The sequence below is a fragment of the Talpa occidentalis genome, unplaced genomic scaffold (genome assembly GCF_014898055.3).
Source record: "Talpa occidentalis isolate TD23 unplaced genomic scaffold, MPIMG_talOcc4v2.1 talOcc4.5, whole genome shotgun sequence".
Lineage (NCBI taxonomy): Eukaryota > Metazoa > Chordata > Mammalia > Eulipotyphla > Talpidae > Talpa > Talpa occidentalis.
Window position 1 is genome coordinate 121,459,119 of NW_023604861.1, and position 17,758 is coordinate 121,476,876.

Here is a 17,758-nt window from a genome sequence, read left to right on the forward strand (position 1 = left end):
AACACACATTTTAATATAATTGCATTATAAACAAATGCACATGTGAGTTTTCCAAGGTAAGTACAAAACATAAAAATATACTGACAAATAAAATGTAGTTAAAGGGCCTCCCTGGTGGCACAAGGGGTTTAGATGCAACCTACGGATCTATCCACAGCCACTGCAGCACAAGTTTGATCCCCAGCCAGGGAGCCACCCACATGGTGCAGATCTCTCCTGACTCGCCCACTGGTCCCCTCAGCAGTATATTTCAGTCAATCTGCCTGTTCTGTTCCCTGTTTTGTCTCTGGTGAATCCTTTCACCTCCCCATACCTCTGGCCTATACCCCAGTTCTTGTATACATAAATAAATATATGTCTAAAAAATAATTAAATAAATAAATAAAATGAAGTTAACATGCTAAATGTAAACATTGATTTACTTTACAAGGAAAAAGAAATATAATCAGTGCAAATCCACAAAGAAAATTAAAAGAATTAATAGAGTGCCAACTCCTACTTATTAAATACATGCCAAAAAAATTAAAATACTAGTATAATGATTGGACAGACAAAAAAATAATATGTTGTCAGAGAGGCAGACTAATGGTAAATCAAATTTGGTAGAATAATTCTTAGAAACAATTTAGCACTATCTTATGAAGTGAACATTCATACGTCCTGAACTCAGAATTCCATCCTGGGTAGAGAAATTCTTAAACAGGTGTATCAGGAGCACAAGTAGCAATTTGTGAATATTTGTAAAAGCCTGCAAAGTAAATTGAAACTACATGTAACAATATGAATGAATCACAGAAATAATGAGAGAAAACAGCAAATCATAGAAGATTACATATAGTAAGGTGCCACTCCTATAAGGGTCAAAAACAACAAAATGAAAAAAAAAAGTGAGTAAATACATTTTTTTGAAATATGACAAACCAAATTTCAGGACAGAGATTATCTTTTGAAGAGCGGCAGGAGAAAGAGATGGAGAAGCACACAGATAAGGTTACTGGTATATGTAATCTAGCTCTGACACTGGATAACAGGCTCATTCTATTATCATACTACATAACTTATATTTACATATAAGCTATTTTCTATACAAATGTTATTTATATTAAAATGAAAAGAAAATGCCACCCCACAAAACAGTGCCACTTCCTTGTATTTTCAATGTTGTTTGAGGATTTTATGAGTGTAAAATTTTCAACATGGATAAAACTGGAGAGGCTTATGCTAAGCAAAATAAGTCAGAAGGAAAAAGATGTTTTCACTTATATGTGGGACACAGAAAAGCAAAACAAAAGGTCAGACAGAATCAAACCAGTAACAAACCCTAGAAGTCTGACAGAATTGAGTCTAGCAGAGGGTGGGAGGTGGAGAGCAGGGTGTGGAGGAGGCCAGTGCACTAAGGTGGACTGTGGGTGCCCTGGTGGTGGCATGGTGTGGTAACATACACCACAAGAGATGTGAGCCCCTACTTTTAAATCACATGCAGTGCTGTAAACCACTGCTACCTCAATAAAAATAAAAATGTGCCATCCTCACAGGTGTGAGATGATATCTCAATGTGATTAAAAGCAATGATGAACATTTCAAAAAATAATAATAATAATTTTAAAATAAACCTAGAATTATTGCTAGTAAGAAAAAAGTAAATGATCAAGGGGGAAAGAATTACAAAATCATTTTGCTTAAAACAGACACAAGACATACACACGTAGACAATTCTAGTTTAACTTCACAAAGGAATTATGTACCAGGTCACAAAATGATCCAATAAATCCCTGGTCTTTTCAGTTCTAAGACTCTATGATTCTGATGAGTGAATAACAGCATAAAGTCATTCCAAGATAAGAACCTCATCTAAAATGGATTAACATTCATCTCTCACATTCCAATCTTAAATTCCAACCCTAAACTCACTGCTTAATGTATACAGATGAAGTGAATTACTACATGCTCATTATAAGTAATTATAGTATACTCAGTCAGGCCACAGCTCTTTATAATTTACTAACCTGGGTTTAGAACATATTACTATGCATACCTGAAAATCAGACTGTTAATTTAAAAGGAATTACTCTTCCCTACTCTGATAGCCTGACTAACTAAAGGATGATATTTTTTAAGGAATTCTTTCCACAGTTACTTTACACAAAAACCATCAAGAATACTGGATTGAAGAGACACAGGCAAGTTCCAACATAAGACCTTCAGGTAAAACAAAGTCAAGCAGGAGGCCAGGGAAGGAAATGGTACAAGGGAAACAGCATGAAGAAAGTCCCATCACTGCCCCAATATCTACTATCTGTAGGAATTCACCTTGTCTGTCTCTCCTTTCCAAACCTGCTGAGCCTACCATAATGTCCAGGTCACCTCTTCATAGGGGGTAGTGGTCATGGGGATCATAGTATAACAAAATCTGTTTACAAATCCCAAACTAACTCTTTTCATACAAATCATCAATTGACTGATTTTCTTTTTTTTTTTTTTAATAGAGTCATGTTTTATTTATTTATTTGTTTATTTGTTTGTTTGTTTTGTTTATACATGCACTGGGTACAGTCAGAAGCGCGGGAGGGTGAGAGAATTCACCAGAGCCAGAGCGGGGAGCAGAGCAGGCAGAAGGACCGAAGTACACTGCTGAGGGGAGCAGCGGGCGGCAGGAGAGGTCTGCGCGCCATGTGGGACCCTCCTCCGGTGGCCGGGGAGCAGCCGGGGAGCAGCCGGGGATCAGCCGGGGATAGAACCGGCGCCGCAGAGGCCGCGGGCAGCTTCGCAACCCAGCGCTCAACTGCTGCGCTACCAGGGAGGCCCCAATTGACTGATTTTCTAACCCAAAGGTTTACAAATTCCTTCAGATGCTCCAAGATTCAGAATGTAATCAAGGAGTTTCTAATAAACAATGAAGATTCAAATTGCCCATTAAATCTGTTCAGCACCTTTAATTGTTCTATATATACATAAATCTTATTTTGGGAAAAAAAATAGTACTTGAAGACAAGCATTTTCTTGGTTTTCTTCTTAGCCCTTTCTCAACTATAAAATCTAACTGTGAAGTCAATATAACTAAAGCTCGATCAATAGACAGAATGCCCAAGAATACTGATATTTGACTTGATTTAATTTTCTGATGAACTGACAATTATGAATTTGCCAAAATAACATTTTAAGAAAGGCACAAAAGAGAACTCATAATTATAATTAGGGGTCAGAAAAACCTAGATGCAATCCCTAATTGCTATTTTGTAATTTTGACCAAGTCATTTAGCCTTTCAGATCCTGTTTTCCCATCTGAAAAATAACAATCTCTATTACAACTGATCTCAATATTTTAACTTTTTGAGATATTCTATTCTGAACATTACTAAATCTCCAGGTGAGAAACCCAGTATTTATGTAGTCTGAGAGTACCTTCCTTTATGATGCTAATTACAAAGACAAAAAAGACTGAAACTTTATGGTGGAGAAGACTGGCATGCACCACTTTAATCACGTGATCAGATGTGGCATCACCGGGAACAGGGCCAATCACCACTGTGCTCTGCCTGCCAGGATGCAGTGAGAACCTCAAAGCTTCCCTGCCCTGACAACCCTGCTAGCCATGCACAGTACAAATCTAATCATTTAATTTTTAAAAATCAGATAAATTCAAATTAAAGGGAAGTCTACAAATAAACTGGCATATCAATTTCAAGTGTCAAGATCGTCAAAGTCAAGCCAAAACAAGAATTATTTCAACCTGACACGAGCTGAAGTCACATGACAATGAGATGCACACCTATGTTTCAGCCTGAGTCCTGTGCTAGAATGGACAACTGGCAAACTTGAATTAGGGCTGAAAACTAAATGATAGTAAAATATGAATGTTAGTTTTCCTGACTTTTATAACAGTACAAAAAAGACTTTATTTGTTGGAATCACACATTAAAGGATACACAAGTGATAGGATATCATGTTGGAAAATTATTCTCAGAAGTTTTCTGCAATGCCTTAACTTTGCAACTTTTTCCAACTTTGAAAACTTTGGAAAAAAAGGAAAAATGATTTCCACTATACATAAGGTTCCACAGTACTAAAAAATAATTCTTTTGAAATATGAATATCCTCAAAGGTCAAAACAGTCATTGTCATTGATCTTCAATGTCTATTGCTATCCTTCCCAACAGAAGATGATACCACTGAAGAAGCTGGCACTGGGGTCCAGAGCTGAGAGCCCATTGATCTTGGAAAAAACCTTTCTGGCATCCCCTTGCCTATCACCCACTGCGAGCTGGTGGGGAACTTGATGCTAAACCATTTGTACAGGACCTGATTCTGGCCAAGGTTTCATTGATAGCGGAAGAGCTTCAGAGGGCTCAAAAGGAAAAAGGGAGATGGAGGAATGGAAAAGAGAAAATGTGTGAATGTTTCCTAACTAAGACTAGCCAAAGAAATTTTCCTTACGAAAGACAGAAAAGGATGAGTACATCACTTCACAGGAGATTCCTTTGATGGCTGCCTAACTATTCTTTCTCAACCTTGGTAAGCATTACAGAAAATTCCCTCTATAAATAAAATTTCCTCAACACAAGAGAACCAACATTCAGGGTCTTCAAAGAGCCAAGAACGTCATTATCTTACCAGACTCCAAGGATAACAGCAAGCTCTTCAGCACACAGGTCAGGCATCTGAAACTGTTCACAATCTGCTAACTTTATCTCATTCAGAACAGTGTCATCATTGAGTTCAAGATTCTGGTGGAATACAAAAGGAAATTACAAAATGCCTACATATATATGGTCAATAGGCTGTTTCCTATGAGACACATATTTGAAAACATTTTACTATGTAGAAATGAGGTACGTGCCACCAATCCCCAAGGGATACACAGTCAATATCAGTCAACAGGGAAAAACAGATTGAGCCTATAATGTGTGAAAGCCTCTCTGCTGATACAACACCATTCAAAAGCAGATCTTTCTACTCTGCCTCTGAATTCTAATCTAAAATTTAAGTCCCAATGCTGCTTCTCAATAGGATATGGAATACAATCTAAAAATGAATAAAATCTAAGGACTTAAAGAGCATTTGATAGAGTACCTGACTTCAACAGCTACTACAAACACAATGTGAGCTGTATTTTTAAAATAAAAATATAGATGAATGTAACAGAATAGAGGCCAAAATTTTGGTCCATGTTGTATGGTGAACTGACTTTCTTTTTTTTTAATAGATTTATTTATGCATACAAGAACTGGGGTGTAGTCAGGGGTGCAGGGGGTAAGAGGATTCACCAGAGACAGAGTGGAGAACAGAACAGGCAGATTGACTGAAATACACTGCTGAGGGGAGCAGCAGTCAAGACAGGCAAGGTCTGCTGTGCCATGTGGGTCACCTCCCTGGCCAGGGATCAAACTAGTGCTGCGGTAGTTGCAGATAGCTTCATAGTGATGCATCTTAACCCCTTGCGCCACCAGAGAAGCCCATGAATTGACTTTCAACAAAGGTGCCTAGGTGATTCAACAGAGAAAACTCCTTTAAAGAAATATTACAATTATGGTTTTTTATGGCCACAGAGTGGGGGATTAAATGCAAAGGAGTATGATGGATGATGGAACTTTCCAGGATAATGGGACTCTTGTCTTGACTATAGTGGTTGGGTGTATGTATCTGTCAAGCTGTACAATTAAAATGGGTCTATTTCTCTGTATATTTTTTAAGACTTGACTTTTTCAAAAAATGAATTATCAAAGAATAGTCAAACCACAATATACATTCAATAAAATGGTAAAATTTAAAAGGCTGACAATATCAAGCATTGGCAACAGATGCTCTCATATACTGATGGTAGGGACTGTAAAATAGTACAACCACTTTGGAAAAGAGTGACAGTTTCCCATCCAGTTCCCATCAACTTATTATACAATCCAGCCCATTCCATTCCTAGGTATTTACTCAAAAGAATTAAATACATGTTTACACAAAGACTTACACACAGTATTCTAAGCAGCTTAATTGTCCACCAACAGGTAATCAGATAAGCATATTGTAGTTTAGCCATACAATGAAGTAACACTGAACAATAAACAGGAACCTGCTACTAGCATCAAAACATAGATGAATCTCAAAAGCACCATGCTAAGTTAAAGAAACCAGACACAAGAGAGTCACAGTACATGTTCTACTTATCTGAAATTCCAGAAAAAAACTGGCTGATCTGTGGGAGGGAAAATGACTGACTGCAAACAGTATGATAGGACTTTTTGGCATAATGGAAATAGTTCTGTATTTTGATTATGGTGGTGGTTTCATGGATCTATTTATCAAAGCTCAACTGTAGAGTTAAAAAAGGTACATTTTATAAATATTATCCTTGATAAATGTGATTTAATTTTGTTCTATTTCAATAAAGGTAATGAGAACTAGAAAATAAATTTTATGAGCAAAATGGAGCTAGACAGTGGGAAACTATCTCTGGCTGAGGTCAACCTCTTAATTGGTAACCTCTGTACTAATAAACAGTTAATCTGCACAAATCACAGCCCAAAGGAGCAGCTTTCCTTGTCTATCTGCACAGTCACCCTGACTTAAGCCTACCTTTATCTACAGGTACACCCCAACTGCTGAAGAGAGGAACACTGAATAGCTGTTACTCAGTCTCCACTGAAAAAGTAGCTATTCCTGCCTTTTCAAAAGAAAGGGCTGGCAGGTGCACAGCACACCCTGGTGGCCATTCATTTTCAAGAGAGAGAGATACAATTAAATGTTCTAGCAACTACACTTAAAGAGTGAATTTAAAACAGATAAAATTATTTAACCTAATACATGAAAAATAGTATCCTTACACAATGTCTCAGTAGAAAATTATTAAAGACATTATATATTTCCTCATGGAATGGTGTGTGTCCTTTACACACAACTCAATTTTGACCAAGGATCGAGTGTAGCAACAAGGCAATACTTATTTGCCAGGTACAAGCAAGTGATAAAAAGTTTTGATCCTCATTCAAGATTCTCTGTGCTCCTATTCAGCTCTTTCCAAAATGAATCTACTGCAGCACCTACTTGCCTAAGTATTCTACAAGCTCCAGATTTAAAATATTGTTCTACTTTATTTCCACTCAAACCTCATAAGATTCTACTGAACCAAGAAAGCAGCTACAGTCTTTAAGATCCTTGGAAATGCTGATAATATTATGCCCCCATCATAGATATGTTTCTTTTTGTCTCATGTTGTCTTTGCTGTGTAATAAACTACCTTATCTAGCTTATTAAGCAAAAGCCTGAAACTATGCTAGGTGGCACTTTTGGACAGTTTTGGCACATAACCTAGTACAATCTTGCAACAGAGGTAGCCATGTAAAACATACACCTGGGCGCTTTTGTATTGTAGTATTTTTCTTGCTCTACATATCCTTGACATTACAGCTCATGAATATGAAAAGGTCATGAATATTTCAGATCTGCTTTCTGAAATCTTTCAAGCTAAAAATAACATGCCAGAATTGACTTTGCAGCTACTAATTTTGACACCTTTTAGATCTGTATGAAAGTGTGCTGTCTTTCAATAACAAAAACAAAGAGAAACCCCACCAACTGGGAGAACATTTTTGCACCCAACACTAATGATAAAGGACTGATCACAAAAATCTGCAAAGAGCTGATGAGACTCAGCAACAACAAAGAAAATAATCCAGTCAAAAAATGGGCAGAAGAGCTAAAAAGAAACTTCTCTGAAGAGGAAATGCAAATGGCCAACAGACATATGAAAAAATGTTCAACATCACTTGTAATCAGGGAAATGCAAATCAAAACTACCATGAGATACCATCTCACACCAGTGAGAATGGCACATATTAAAAAAACTAGCAACAACAAATGTTGGCGAGGGTGTGGAGAAAAAGGAACTCTTGTGCACTGTTGGTGGGAGTGCAAACTGGTCCAACCACTATGGAGAGCTGTGTGGAGATTTCTGGACCTACTAAACATAGAGCTTCCATATGATCCAGCAATTCCACTCCTAGGTATTTACCCAAAGGATACAGAAACATCAATTCCAAAGAGCACCTGCACCCCTATGTTTATAGCAGCACTGTTTACAATAGCTAAGCTTTGGAAACAACCCAAATGCCCAAAAATAGATGACTGGATCAAGAAGATGTGGTACATATATACCATGGAATATTACTCAACATTCAAAAAAGATAAACACATGCAATTTGCAGCAACATGGATGGCGCTGGAAGGGATCATGCTCAGCGAAATAAGCCAAAAAGAAAAAGAAAAATACCGGATGGTCTCACTCATAGCAGGAATCTAGAAAACTTAAATAAGGGACCAGGAAAATGAATATAAGAAAGTGAAAATCAAAATCAACAAAAAACTATGAACCAGAGACACTTTTTGGGGGGTGGGGGGCGGGAGGGGAAGGATTGGGGTCAGAATGGGGTGTTTGCAATTGTATGGGGGAATATAAAAATAAAATTTATTATTTAAAAAAAAAAAAGAAATTAAATTAGAAAAGAAAAAATAAAGCGCACTCAGATTTACAAAAAAAAAAAAAAAAAAAAAGTGTGCTGTCTTTAAGCAGCAAACCAATGAGTGTTGCAGTCTGGATATTTAGTTTGTCTTTAAGCACCATCCTTATACATTCTTTTACACCGTCTAATATATGACACGTTGCTGTAGGATGTATACTTTCATGAAATTTATTTCTGTTTGTATTCATTTTAAGCATCTAAATAAATTGCTATAAAGTGTTTAGCACAAAAACTAATTAGCACATAATTTATCCTAACTATGTGGAATGCATCATTTTCATCACTAGTTACTATATATTTCTCATCAATGACACTGATCACAAATATGCACAATTTTAAGTACTTAAGATATGTTTGAAGGTTCTGGAATAAAGATCAGCAAAAACATGAACTTCAAGGACAATAACACCAACCACAGAAAAACAAAATATGTGGACCTGAGGTCTCTGGGAAATGAAAATACAAATGCTAATGGCCGCCATGGAAGCTGAGGGAAAGGCCTACAAGTAAGGAAACTGACCAAGAGCCATCAATTCAAGCTAAAAGAAAAGAATGCTTTAGCCAGGTCAAGAAAAATATACAAAGGCAACAAGCAGTCCAATAATGACAAAGTAAAAAACAAATCAGAAAACTGGAAAAAGGAATTCTGATCATTTCTTTATAGATTTAAAGCAGCCAAAGAAATTTCAAGTCACTTTATGTTTGAAAATACTCACAGAAGCAGAGTACGACAACAAATATGGTAGCAGCTAGAGAATTTACTCTGTAATCAGTCTGCCTTTTAAAATTTTTCAAGAAAGAAATCAAATAACTGTACATAACTGCATTATTAATTCATATTTACTTATGTCTAGAAGAAAAACAAAATTTAATCTCTTACAGGTAAAAAAGGGTTAAACAAAGGGCTTTTTTTTAACCCCGCCCCAGTCACCTTTAGAAAGCTCTACATGAGACAAAAGTGATTCCTCTTCTCACCCTATTCAGAGTTTCTATGAACATCAACTGAAAATACTAGACATGGCTATTCACTTAAATAACTTAGTTGCTCACCTTGGTTAAATGTTCCTGAGGAGTAGGTGCTGGACTGAATTCACATTGTGAAAAGACATCCCCTTCCCTTTTTACATCTAGAATAAGTTGTGCCACATAATTTTGCTGAAACCTTGTCCTTTTTCCCAAAGCACCTGAAAAAAATATAAAACTACATCTATCGATGGGGCAATCAGATTTACCATGCAAGCACAGAGTTATATTTTCCAGAGTGCCTTAGAGTTTATAAGGTGTTTTCTCCAATCCACATAAGAGAAACATAACAAATGGCAATTTTAAAATTACTGATAAAATATAAAATCAGTAAGCTATGGGGGCAGAACTTAAACCCAGGCTTCTGGCAGTAGATTCCACCTACTTACTCAAATTACCACACTCCTCAGAAAAAATAAGTCACTAAGTGTTTTAGGTAAAGAAATATCCCCACATAAAAGGTGAAAATCAACAGAGTCTCTGGGGTATGGTCACTTGTTCAAGATCATAGATCTTCTATCACTTAGAGCCCAAAGTCAGGAGCTTCAGGCTCTAAACCCCCAATATTTCTATTACACTATCTGGCTTCATGTAACACCAAAACTTTTTTCATTTTGTACCTGAACTAATTTGCCACAGAGCAGCTTTAAGAGAAGTAAAACTAACATACATCCTCTGGTGAGATTCAGATCACAGAGACCCTTGATTACGGAGACCGGTCTAAGAAGCCTGGATTTTATCATGTGACGAATCTAACTCTGAGTTAATCAACCCTTTAAATAAGGTACACTAAAAATAGCTACTGAGATGATGTAACTCAGTCTGTTTTTTTGTGCTAAGGCTATAGTTGAGTGGAAAAATAAACAATAATTTGATTCTCATTTTATATTTATAAGCACGACATCTGTATTTTTATGTTCTTCATTTTTAACTTGGGGGAAAAAAATATGAAGACATTCCTAGTAAATATTCACCAACAGTAAAACTGACTTCATACAGTACTGTGCAATTAGTTTTCTAAGTAGTCCAAAAAAAGCTTCTCAGGACCAAAACATTCAAACATAATCTCAGAAACTAACCTCACAAGTTATACTGTATATAACTAAATTTTCAAATACAGACAAGACCCCGTGTTACACATGGTCATTGCTCCAAAAGTTATAAGCTGGGTATTTATTTCTCCACACAATGTAATAAAACGAGGCTGAGGGCCTCCCCTGGTGGCGCCGCAGTTGAGCGCTGGGCTGTGAAGCTGCCTACAGCCTCTGCAGCGCCGGTTTGATCCCCGGCTGCCGGCGAGGGTCCCACATGGCGTGCAGACCTCTCCTGCCGCGCCCGCTGCTCCCCTTAGCAGTGTATTTCAGTCAGTCTGCCTGTTCTGTTCCCCACTCTGGCTCTGGTGAATTCTCTCACCCTCCCACGCTTCTGACTGTACCCAGTGTTTGCATAAATAAAATTAAAAAAAAGAAAAAACGAGGCTGACACTCCAGATCAGGCCACAAAGTCCCATTCTCATAATATAGCTGAAGGATTTTACTGACTGAACTAGCTCAATAAGAAGCATAATGTCTAGGGCCTAACACTAGGTCTCAGAGATAATCTAGATCGAACCGAGGGAAGTCAAATAGTCACAGACTGAATAGTCACAGGCTGCAATGCTGAACCTAAGCTCAGGAGGAATGAACAGAGTGGTCAATGAATGAAGTCTGACTTCACAAATGTGTTCATTATTGCATGCCAACTATATAGTGACACCAGAGATAAAGCAATACACAAGAAGAAACTAATGTTTCTTACTTGGTATTTATTTATTTATTTTTTAAGATTTATTTATTTATTTATTTATTTATTTATATAAGCACTGGGTACAGTCAGAAGCGCGGGAGGGTAAGAGAATTCACCAGAGCCAGAGCGGGGAACAGAAAGCCAGACTGACGAAATACACTGCTGAGGGGAGCAGTGGGTGAGACAGGAGAGGTCTGTCATGCCATGTGGGACCCTCGCTGGCGGCCGGGGATCGAACCGGTACTGCAGAGGCTGCGGGCAGCTTTGCAGCCCAGCGCTCAACCACTGCGCCGCCAGGGGAGGCCCTCTTACTTGGTATTTAGAAGAAACAAAAGTTTTAGGAGAAATTCTATAATGTATTTCTTACTAAACATGTGTTTACTGACTGTGTACTAAATGCCAGTGTTTGGGCCTACCTGGTGGCAGAGGGTTTTGTTAAAGTCAGCACTATCAAGCTATCAGCAGCCACTACGGCATGGGTTCAATCCCCGGCCAGGGAATTAACCCACATGGTGCAGCAGACCTCTCCTGTCTCCCCCACTGTTCCCCTTAGCAGTGTATTCCAGTAGATCTGCCTGATCTGCTCCCCACTCTGTCTCTGGTGAATCCTCTCACGCCCCTGTCTCCACACCCCTGGCCTACACCCCAGTTCTTGTATGCATAAATAAATCAATCTTTGAAAAAAAAAATGCCAGTGTTTGAAGGACTTGAAGAAATATTTTAACAGTCAAAAATGTCTGCCTTTAAGGAATACAAACAAGATAGAAACCATAGATGGGTATTCACTAGAAAGGACAATGTGAAATGGCCAAGTTAGACTTGGAAGTTAAGAGTGGACTTAGGAAGTCCAGGTTCACAACCAAAATGGTCAAATGTTCATTTGTGCTGTGCCTAGCTGCCATATACTACTAATATGTATCTAACTAGACATACAGGAACCTCCAAGAATAAAAAATATACTTCCCCATTTACTCTAGAACTAAAATCTTACTATAAAATCGTTTACTAAAATATATTTTTCAGTAAAATCAATTTTTATAAGATCTTTCAATAAAAACCTAAAAACAGGACACAGAAAATCAAATTCTACATAAAATACAGTCAATGTATATACTAGTTTTATCACAAAAATTAATCAGTTATCCCAAAGGTAAAGTCTTACCTGTCAAATCAATTTGCAATTTGCTGATGTCTTTGGCAATACTGAACTGATCTTTTGCTTTCTTATATTCATAATAATATAAATGTATATATGCACATTCCAGGTGGAATTGAATAGCCAAACATTGACCAGAATCACCTACAAACAGATTCTTCAGCTTCATCACTGCAAGAAAAAAGATAAAATATCAAAAACCATGACACAAATAAACATCTATTAATGAGTAAAATGTTGAGTTCATAATATATGAAGTACACACAGAGACACACACACACACACATACTTACATGTTTCTTAGTTCCTACTCTTAAAAACTGTAAATATGGAAGATTAGGAACACACATAAAATGATAACAGCTAGCACTCCCTAAGCACTTATATATTCCAAGCACAAAGCTAAGGACATCTAATGAAGAGATTAGTTGATAGTTTCCCACATAAGGATGTGGGGGGCGGGGATAGCATACATTGGAGGAGGTGTGAACCTAGTCCCCTAAATCATACAAAGCACAATAAACCAATGTTACCTCAAAAAGGGAAAAAAAAAAAAATATATATATATATATATATAGGGAAAGACAGAATGTAGAATTTCTCCTTCTAAAGAAAAAGAAAAACAGGGCCTCCCCGGTGGCACAGCGGTTGAGCACTGAGTTGCAAAGCTGCCCGCAGCCTCTGCAGCACTGGTTCAATCCCCGGCTGCTCCCCGGCCACTGGAGGAGGGTCCCACATGGCGCCCAGACCTCTCCTGCCGCCTGCTGCTCCCCTCAGCAGTGTACTTTAGTCCCTCTGCCTGTTCTGCTACCCGCTCTGGCTCTGGTGAATTCTCTCACCCTCCCGCGCTTCTGACTGTACCCAGTGCGTGTATAAATAAATAAATAAATAAATCTTTAAAAATAAATAAATAGCAAAGTCTGCGAAAAGCAACATTAAAAAAAATTTTAAAAAAAAGAAAGAAAAAGAGAAACAGATAGCTATATGAGTATCAAATAGAGAATGAATGATTTTATTGGCTTAGTAATAAGATTCTAATTTATCTCAGAATACCTGAGATGAAAAATGGGCAGATAATAAACTAGTAACATAGGATCTGAAATAAAATTATGGTGAAAATTAATGATATCTAATACAGGATTTACCTGGCACACACCAAGATGCAGGGGGTGTCTAACAGTTCACTCATTCACAGTTACAGTATCCCTGACTTCCTCACAAGTGTTTCAGGTAGTGGGAAAAAAAAAAAAAAAAAGAGTTCACAGGAATGAACATATAATGAATGCATAGAAAATGGACTCTAAATGTCCAGAAAGTCCATATCACAATTCTGGCACCTGGGTAATCTATGAGTCTCAATTTTTTGTAAAATGACTCATTAGCTAGACAAGATAATCTCTAAAAAGACTTTCCAAACTAAGGACTTCAGATATAGACTAGGATAACAGTCGTAGGAAAGGAAAAGAAAGATGAATATGGAACCATTACGGAAGAACTGACAATATTTAAAAACCGGCTAGATAATGCAGAAAAATGGAAAACATCATTGAGTCAACTACAAACACACAATTTTGAGATTTCAATGACTGTAGGTTTAATAAAAAGAGCATCATGTCGACCCAACGGACACATATTTGCTACTTTAATAAAACAGTAGGTTCTCCATGGAAAGAATATTCATGACATTCTGGATCAAAATGTTAAGCACTATATTTTGTTAAAACCAAAATTTTTTCTAATGACATTTCTGTAATGCAATTTAAAATGAATTTCTGCTAATTATAATTAATCATATTTAGCATATTAACAGTCATGCCAAACTATCAAATTTATTTTTATAAATCAATGCATATATCAGTCACCAAGTAACTCATCTCCTATACAATTCTTTTGTGTGCAAACAATCCAACCCTAGAATCACATTTCTCCCTGTAGATGTTACAGTGGAACTCTCAGACAAAGCATTTTAGCTTGTTATCTCTTAGGAAGCAACTTCTTCGTGAGCTCATCTTCAAATAGCTAAGTCGCAATATTACATCTTAGGCACTATATGGAAGGGGTTTTCAGTACCAGATCCTACAATAAATAGTTTGTATCTTTACGCAGTCTTTAGAGACTCATGGTTTCATTAGTGTGATATCCAAAAGAATACCTTAGATCATGCTTAGGAGCATACTTTCAAGATTCTGTCTTGCTCCTTTTATAGATATAATCAGTCCAGCAAAGTTATGCTGACATTCTGATGGAGTCTATTCCACTACATTGTACTGATGTAACATTCCTGGACAAAAATATAAAGACCACAGCTGTTCATAAAATCCTTGCTTATATTTCATAGGCTGAAATCTTGCCAACTTTTTGATGATCCTTCAAGGGCAACATTTCAAATATAATATCCTTCTCCAGACACTGAAGAGTATTTCAGCTAAAACCAATGGTCAACATTTGGGTCAAATCCCAGAACAAAACTTTTTTTTAAAATAAAATTGCTTATGTAATATTGCAGTTTAAGACTATCTGCAGACCTACTTAGACAAAGCCAAAATGGACCAGTTTATGACTAGATAAAATGAAAAATGTTGTTGAATAGCCTAAAATGGCAACATAAAAAATTCGTAGTTGCAAGGCACAGCAAACAATATGCTAAAATATACTACAGAAAAGAAGTGAGACCACTTGGGGAATGAGTCATGTACTCATATTTTCCACATATTCTTATTAACCCTTTCTGTTTGGGTAAGACATAATTTTATGTCTTAGAATGGAATTTTACATTTTAGAATAGTTCCGACCTTCAAAAATGGCATATAAGGAAGGTATTGTTTTCTTTGCTTAGTAACTAAGGGTCATCGTTACAAACATTAGTCACTGTGGTGCAGTCAAGATATAGCGTAGCCATAAATGCAGTTTTTTTTTTTTAAAGAATTATTCCTTTATTGTAATATTTTTATTTTTTGCATACAAGAATTGGGGTGCAGGCCAGAGGTGAGGATTCACCAGAGCAGAGTGGGGAGCCAAAAGACATATCTACTGAAATACACTGCTGAGGGGAGCAGTAGGTGAGACAGGAGAGGTCCGCTGTGCCATATTTGGGTTAGCTTCCTGGCCAGGGATAAAATCCAGGCCACAGAGGTGACAGCACTGAGACTTAACCCCAAGGCCACCAGGAGACCCCATAAATGCAGATTTATATAATTTGGGATAATGGGAAGAAACACAATTTTCCCTACAGCAACTACATCAACTTGATTTCCTTAGGAAAAAACAAAAAAACTCCTAGTGTCAACTTATTTTTTGTTCATTTGTCAATTTGCCATAAATTCAAAGATAGAAATAAATTTTAGAATCTGACTATCTAATAATCTGTGATATTACACAACCAGAAAAAAAATTAAAAAAAAAAAAAAACTCAAACAAAAAGTTACTGTTACCTATCAAAGAATAAAATGTCTCAGTCAAGAAATTAGAATGGAGCTACAATCTAAGCTACATGCCCACATGAAACAAAATCTGCTACATACCTTGATCAATACAGCCATCAATAAGAGCAAAGAGCTGAGGTGAGCGCTCTTCAAGCAACTGCTGATGAATATTCACGCATCTCATTGTCCACCATGGCAAACTCTAGAAAAAGAAAGCACCACATAAGCCAACATTAAAGGATGCTTTGAGGAAAAATTTTAAGCTAATTGAGATTAGCTTTTAGAATTTTTCTATATATTTGTGATATTCATTCTTCAATAACCTTACCCATCCACTGCTAACATCTTCAGTAATATTATCTAAGTCCACGTCTACATCTGCCACAAGAATCACACCTCACTTCTGTTCTCGCAAAGCATGTATTGTCAGCTGGTCAGGTTTCCAGATGCCATTTCCAATCTCTGATCTCCTTGAAAACATCAGCTCTACTCACTTTGCTGTGCTGTGCCACTCTATCAGCACCTTAGTCTAACAATTAAGTCCTCTAGGAGAGGTCCTGCAAGAAGATCCTGCGGGGTTGATGCTTTCCCTCATCAAAATTTTCAACAGATTATTTGAACTTTCCCCTCCCCTCTTTAGGGATGCCATCCCTAGTTTTCAATGTTGCCCACCATCTATCTAATGATGAGAAATCACATCTTATGTCCTTATCCTCCTCAAAGCAGGATATATTGTAAAAACACAGTAAGAAAAACCTTAGATTCAAATATTTCCCCAAACCAGGTTCTAGCTCTTCCTCTATGCCTGTGCATACATTTGCCAAGTTACAAGTATTAATTCTGACAGGCTCAAAAAGGATCAAGTATGACCATGCACGAATCATCTGATTAAATTATGTTATGTGAACTAAAAGCCAAGCTTACTAATAAGAAGTTATGCTTAATTACCAAAAGCATTTTTTCCTAAAACTAAAATTTCTTCATTTGATTAAGGAGTAGAGATGGCTGTTTTCTTTCTAAACCTCTACTCACCGTAACTGCTATAATAATGATGTAATCACAAGTGAATTTTGACTTTATGACAAAATCCTTTCTAATTATAAAAGTTGTTTCCTCAGCCCATGCAAGGAAAGGTAAAATTAGCCTATAGAAGGAAATTCCACACCATTTTTAATTTAATTCCCTGAGAGGCTGCTGATTCTCATTCTTTTCCTAGCGCTAAAGCTAATGAAGTCAGTCTACCTTTCAATTATCTGTCCCTTATCTGCTGTCAGCAATAAGTGAGTTGGTTTTGGCATATTCATCCTTTTTATAGACATAGAAATTTAGATAGATCTAGTGAAAGAGATTGCTCCTTTAAGAAAACATACAACTCCCAAAAATCAGATCTACAAATTAACTCTTAATCCAAACTCTTTATAAAGGAAAAGGGGTTGTTTGAAACAAAGAAAGCCAGACAATTTTCTAGTAGAAGAATGTAGTAGAAGTATTTGTGATGAACTGTTTAATAGAAAACTTGAGCATTAATTAAAAAAAGAAGATTTGAAGGCTTGCTTTAGTCTTTAGAGCCTCTCTCCTGATTTTAGCACCTATTACAGAATGTTCTGATTGAGAAATCACACTAGCCAATAACCTCCTAGAAAGCAGAGAACATTAATGTACTCAAAGGGTACCCGATAAATGTTTGCCAACTTCTTCTATTTTATAAATAAGGAAACTGACATTTCAAGAAATGAGCTAGCATAAGGCCACATTGCTGTTAAGTGACTGACTCAAACGCTGGTCTAATTTCAAAGCCAAGACTATTCATTCAACATTTACATGTTACTAATAGTAGTCTACATATTTCACAGATTAGGTTG

The 17,758-nt window shown here is 36.9% G+C and overlaps 1 protein-coding gene across 1 annotated transcript in view; it reads right to left on the reverse strand.

The window, feature by feature from the left end:
- Nucleotides 1–17,758, reverse strand: part of TTC27 (tetratricopeptide repeat domain 27) — a 117,893-nt gene that overhangs the window by 89,303 nt on the left and 10,832 nt on the right. The window contains exons 5-8 of the mRNA XM_037528249.2: nucleotides 15,996–16,098; nucleotides 12,481–12,645; nucleotides 9,561–9,694; nucleotides 4,612–4,724 (exon numbers count right to left, since the gene is read on the reverse strand). Coding sequence (XP_037384146.1) covers nucleotides 4,612–4,724; nucleotides 9,561–9,694; nucleotides 12,481–12,645; nucleotides 15,996–16,098 — 515 coding nt within the window. The remainder of the gene's footprint in view (nucleotides 1–4,611; nucleotides 4,725–9,560; nucleotides 9,695–12,480; nucleotides 12,646–15,995; nucleotides 16,099–17,758) is intronic.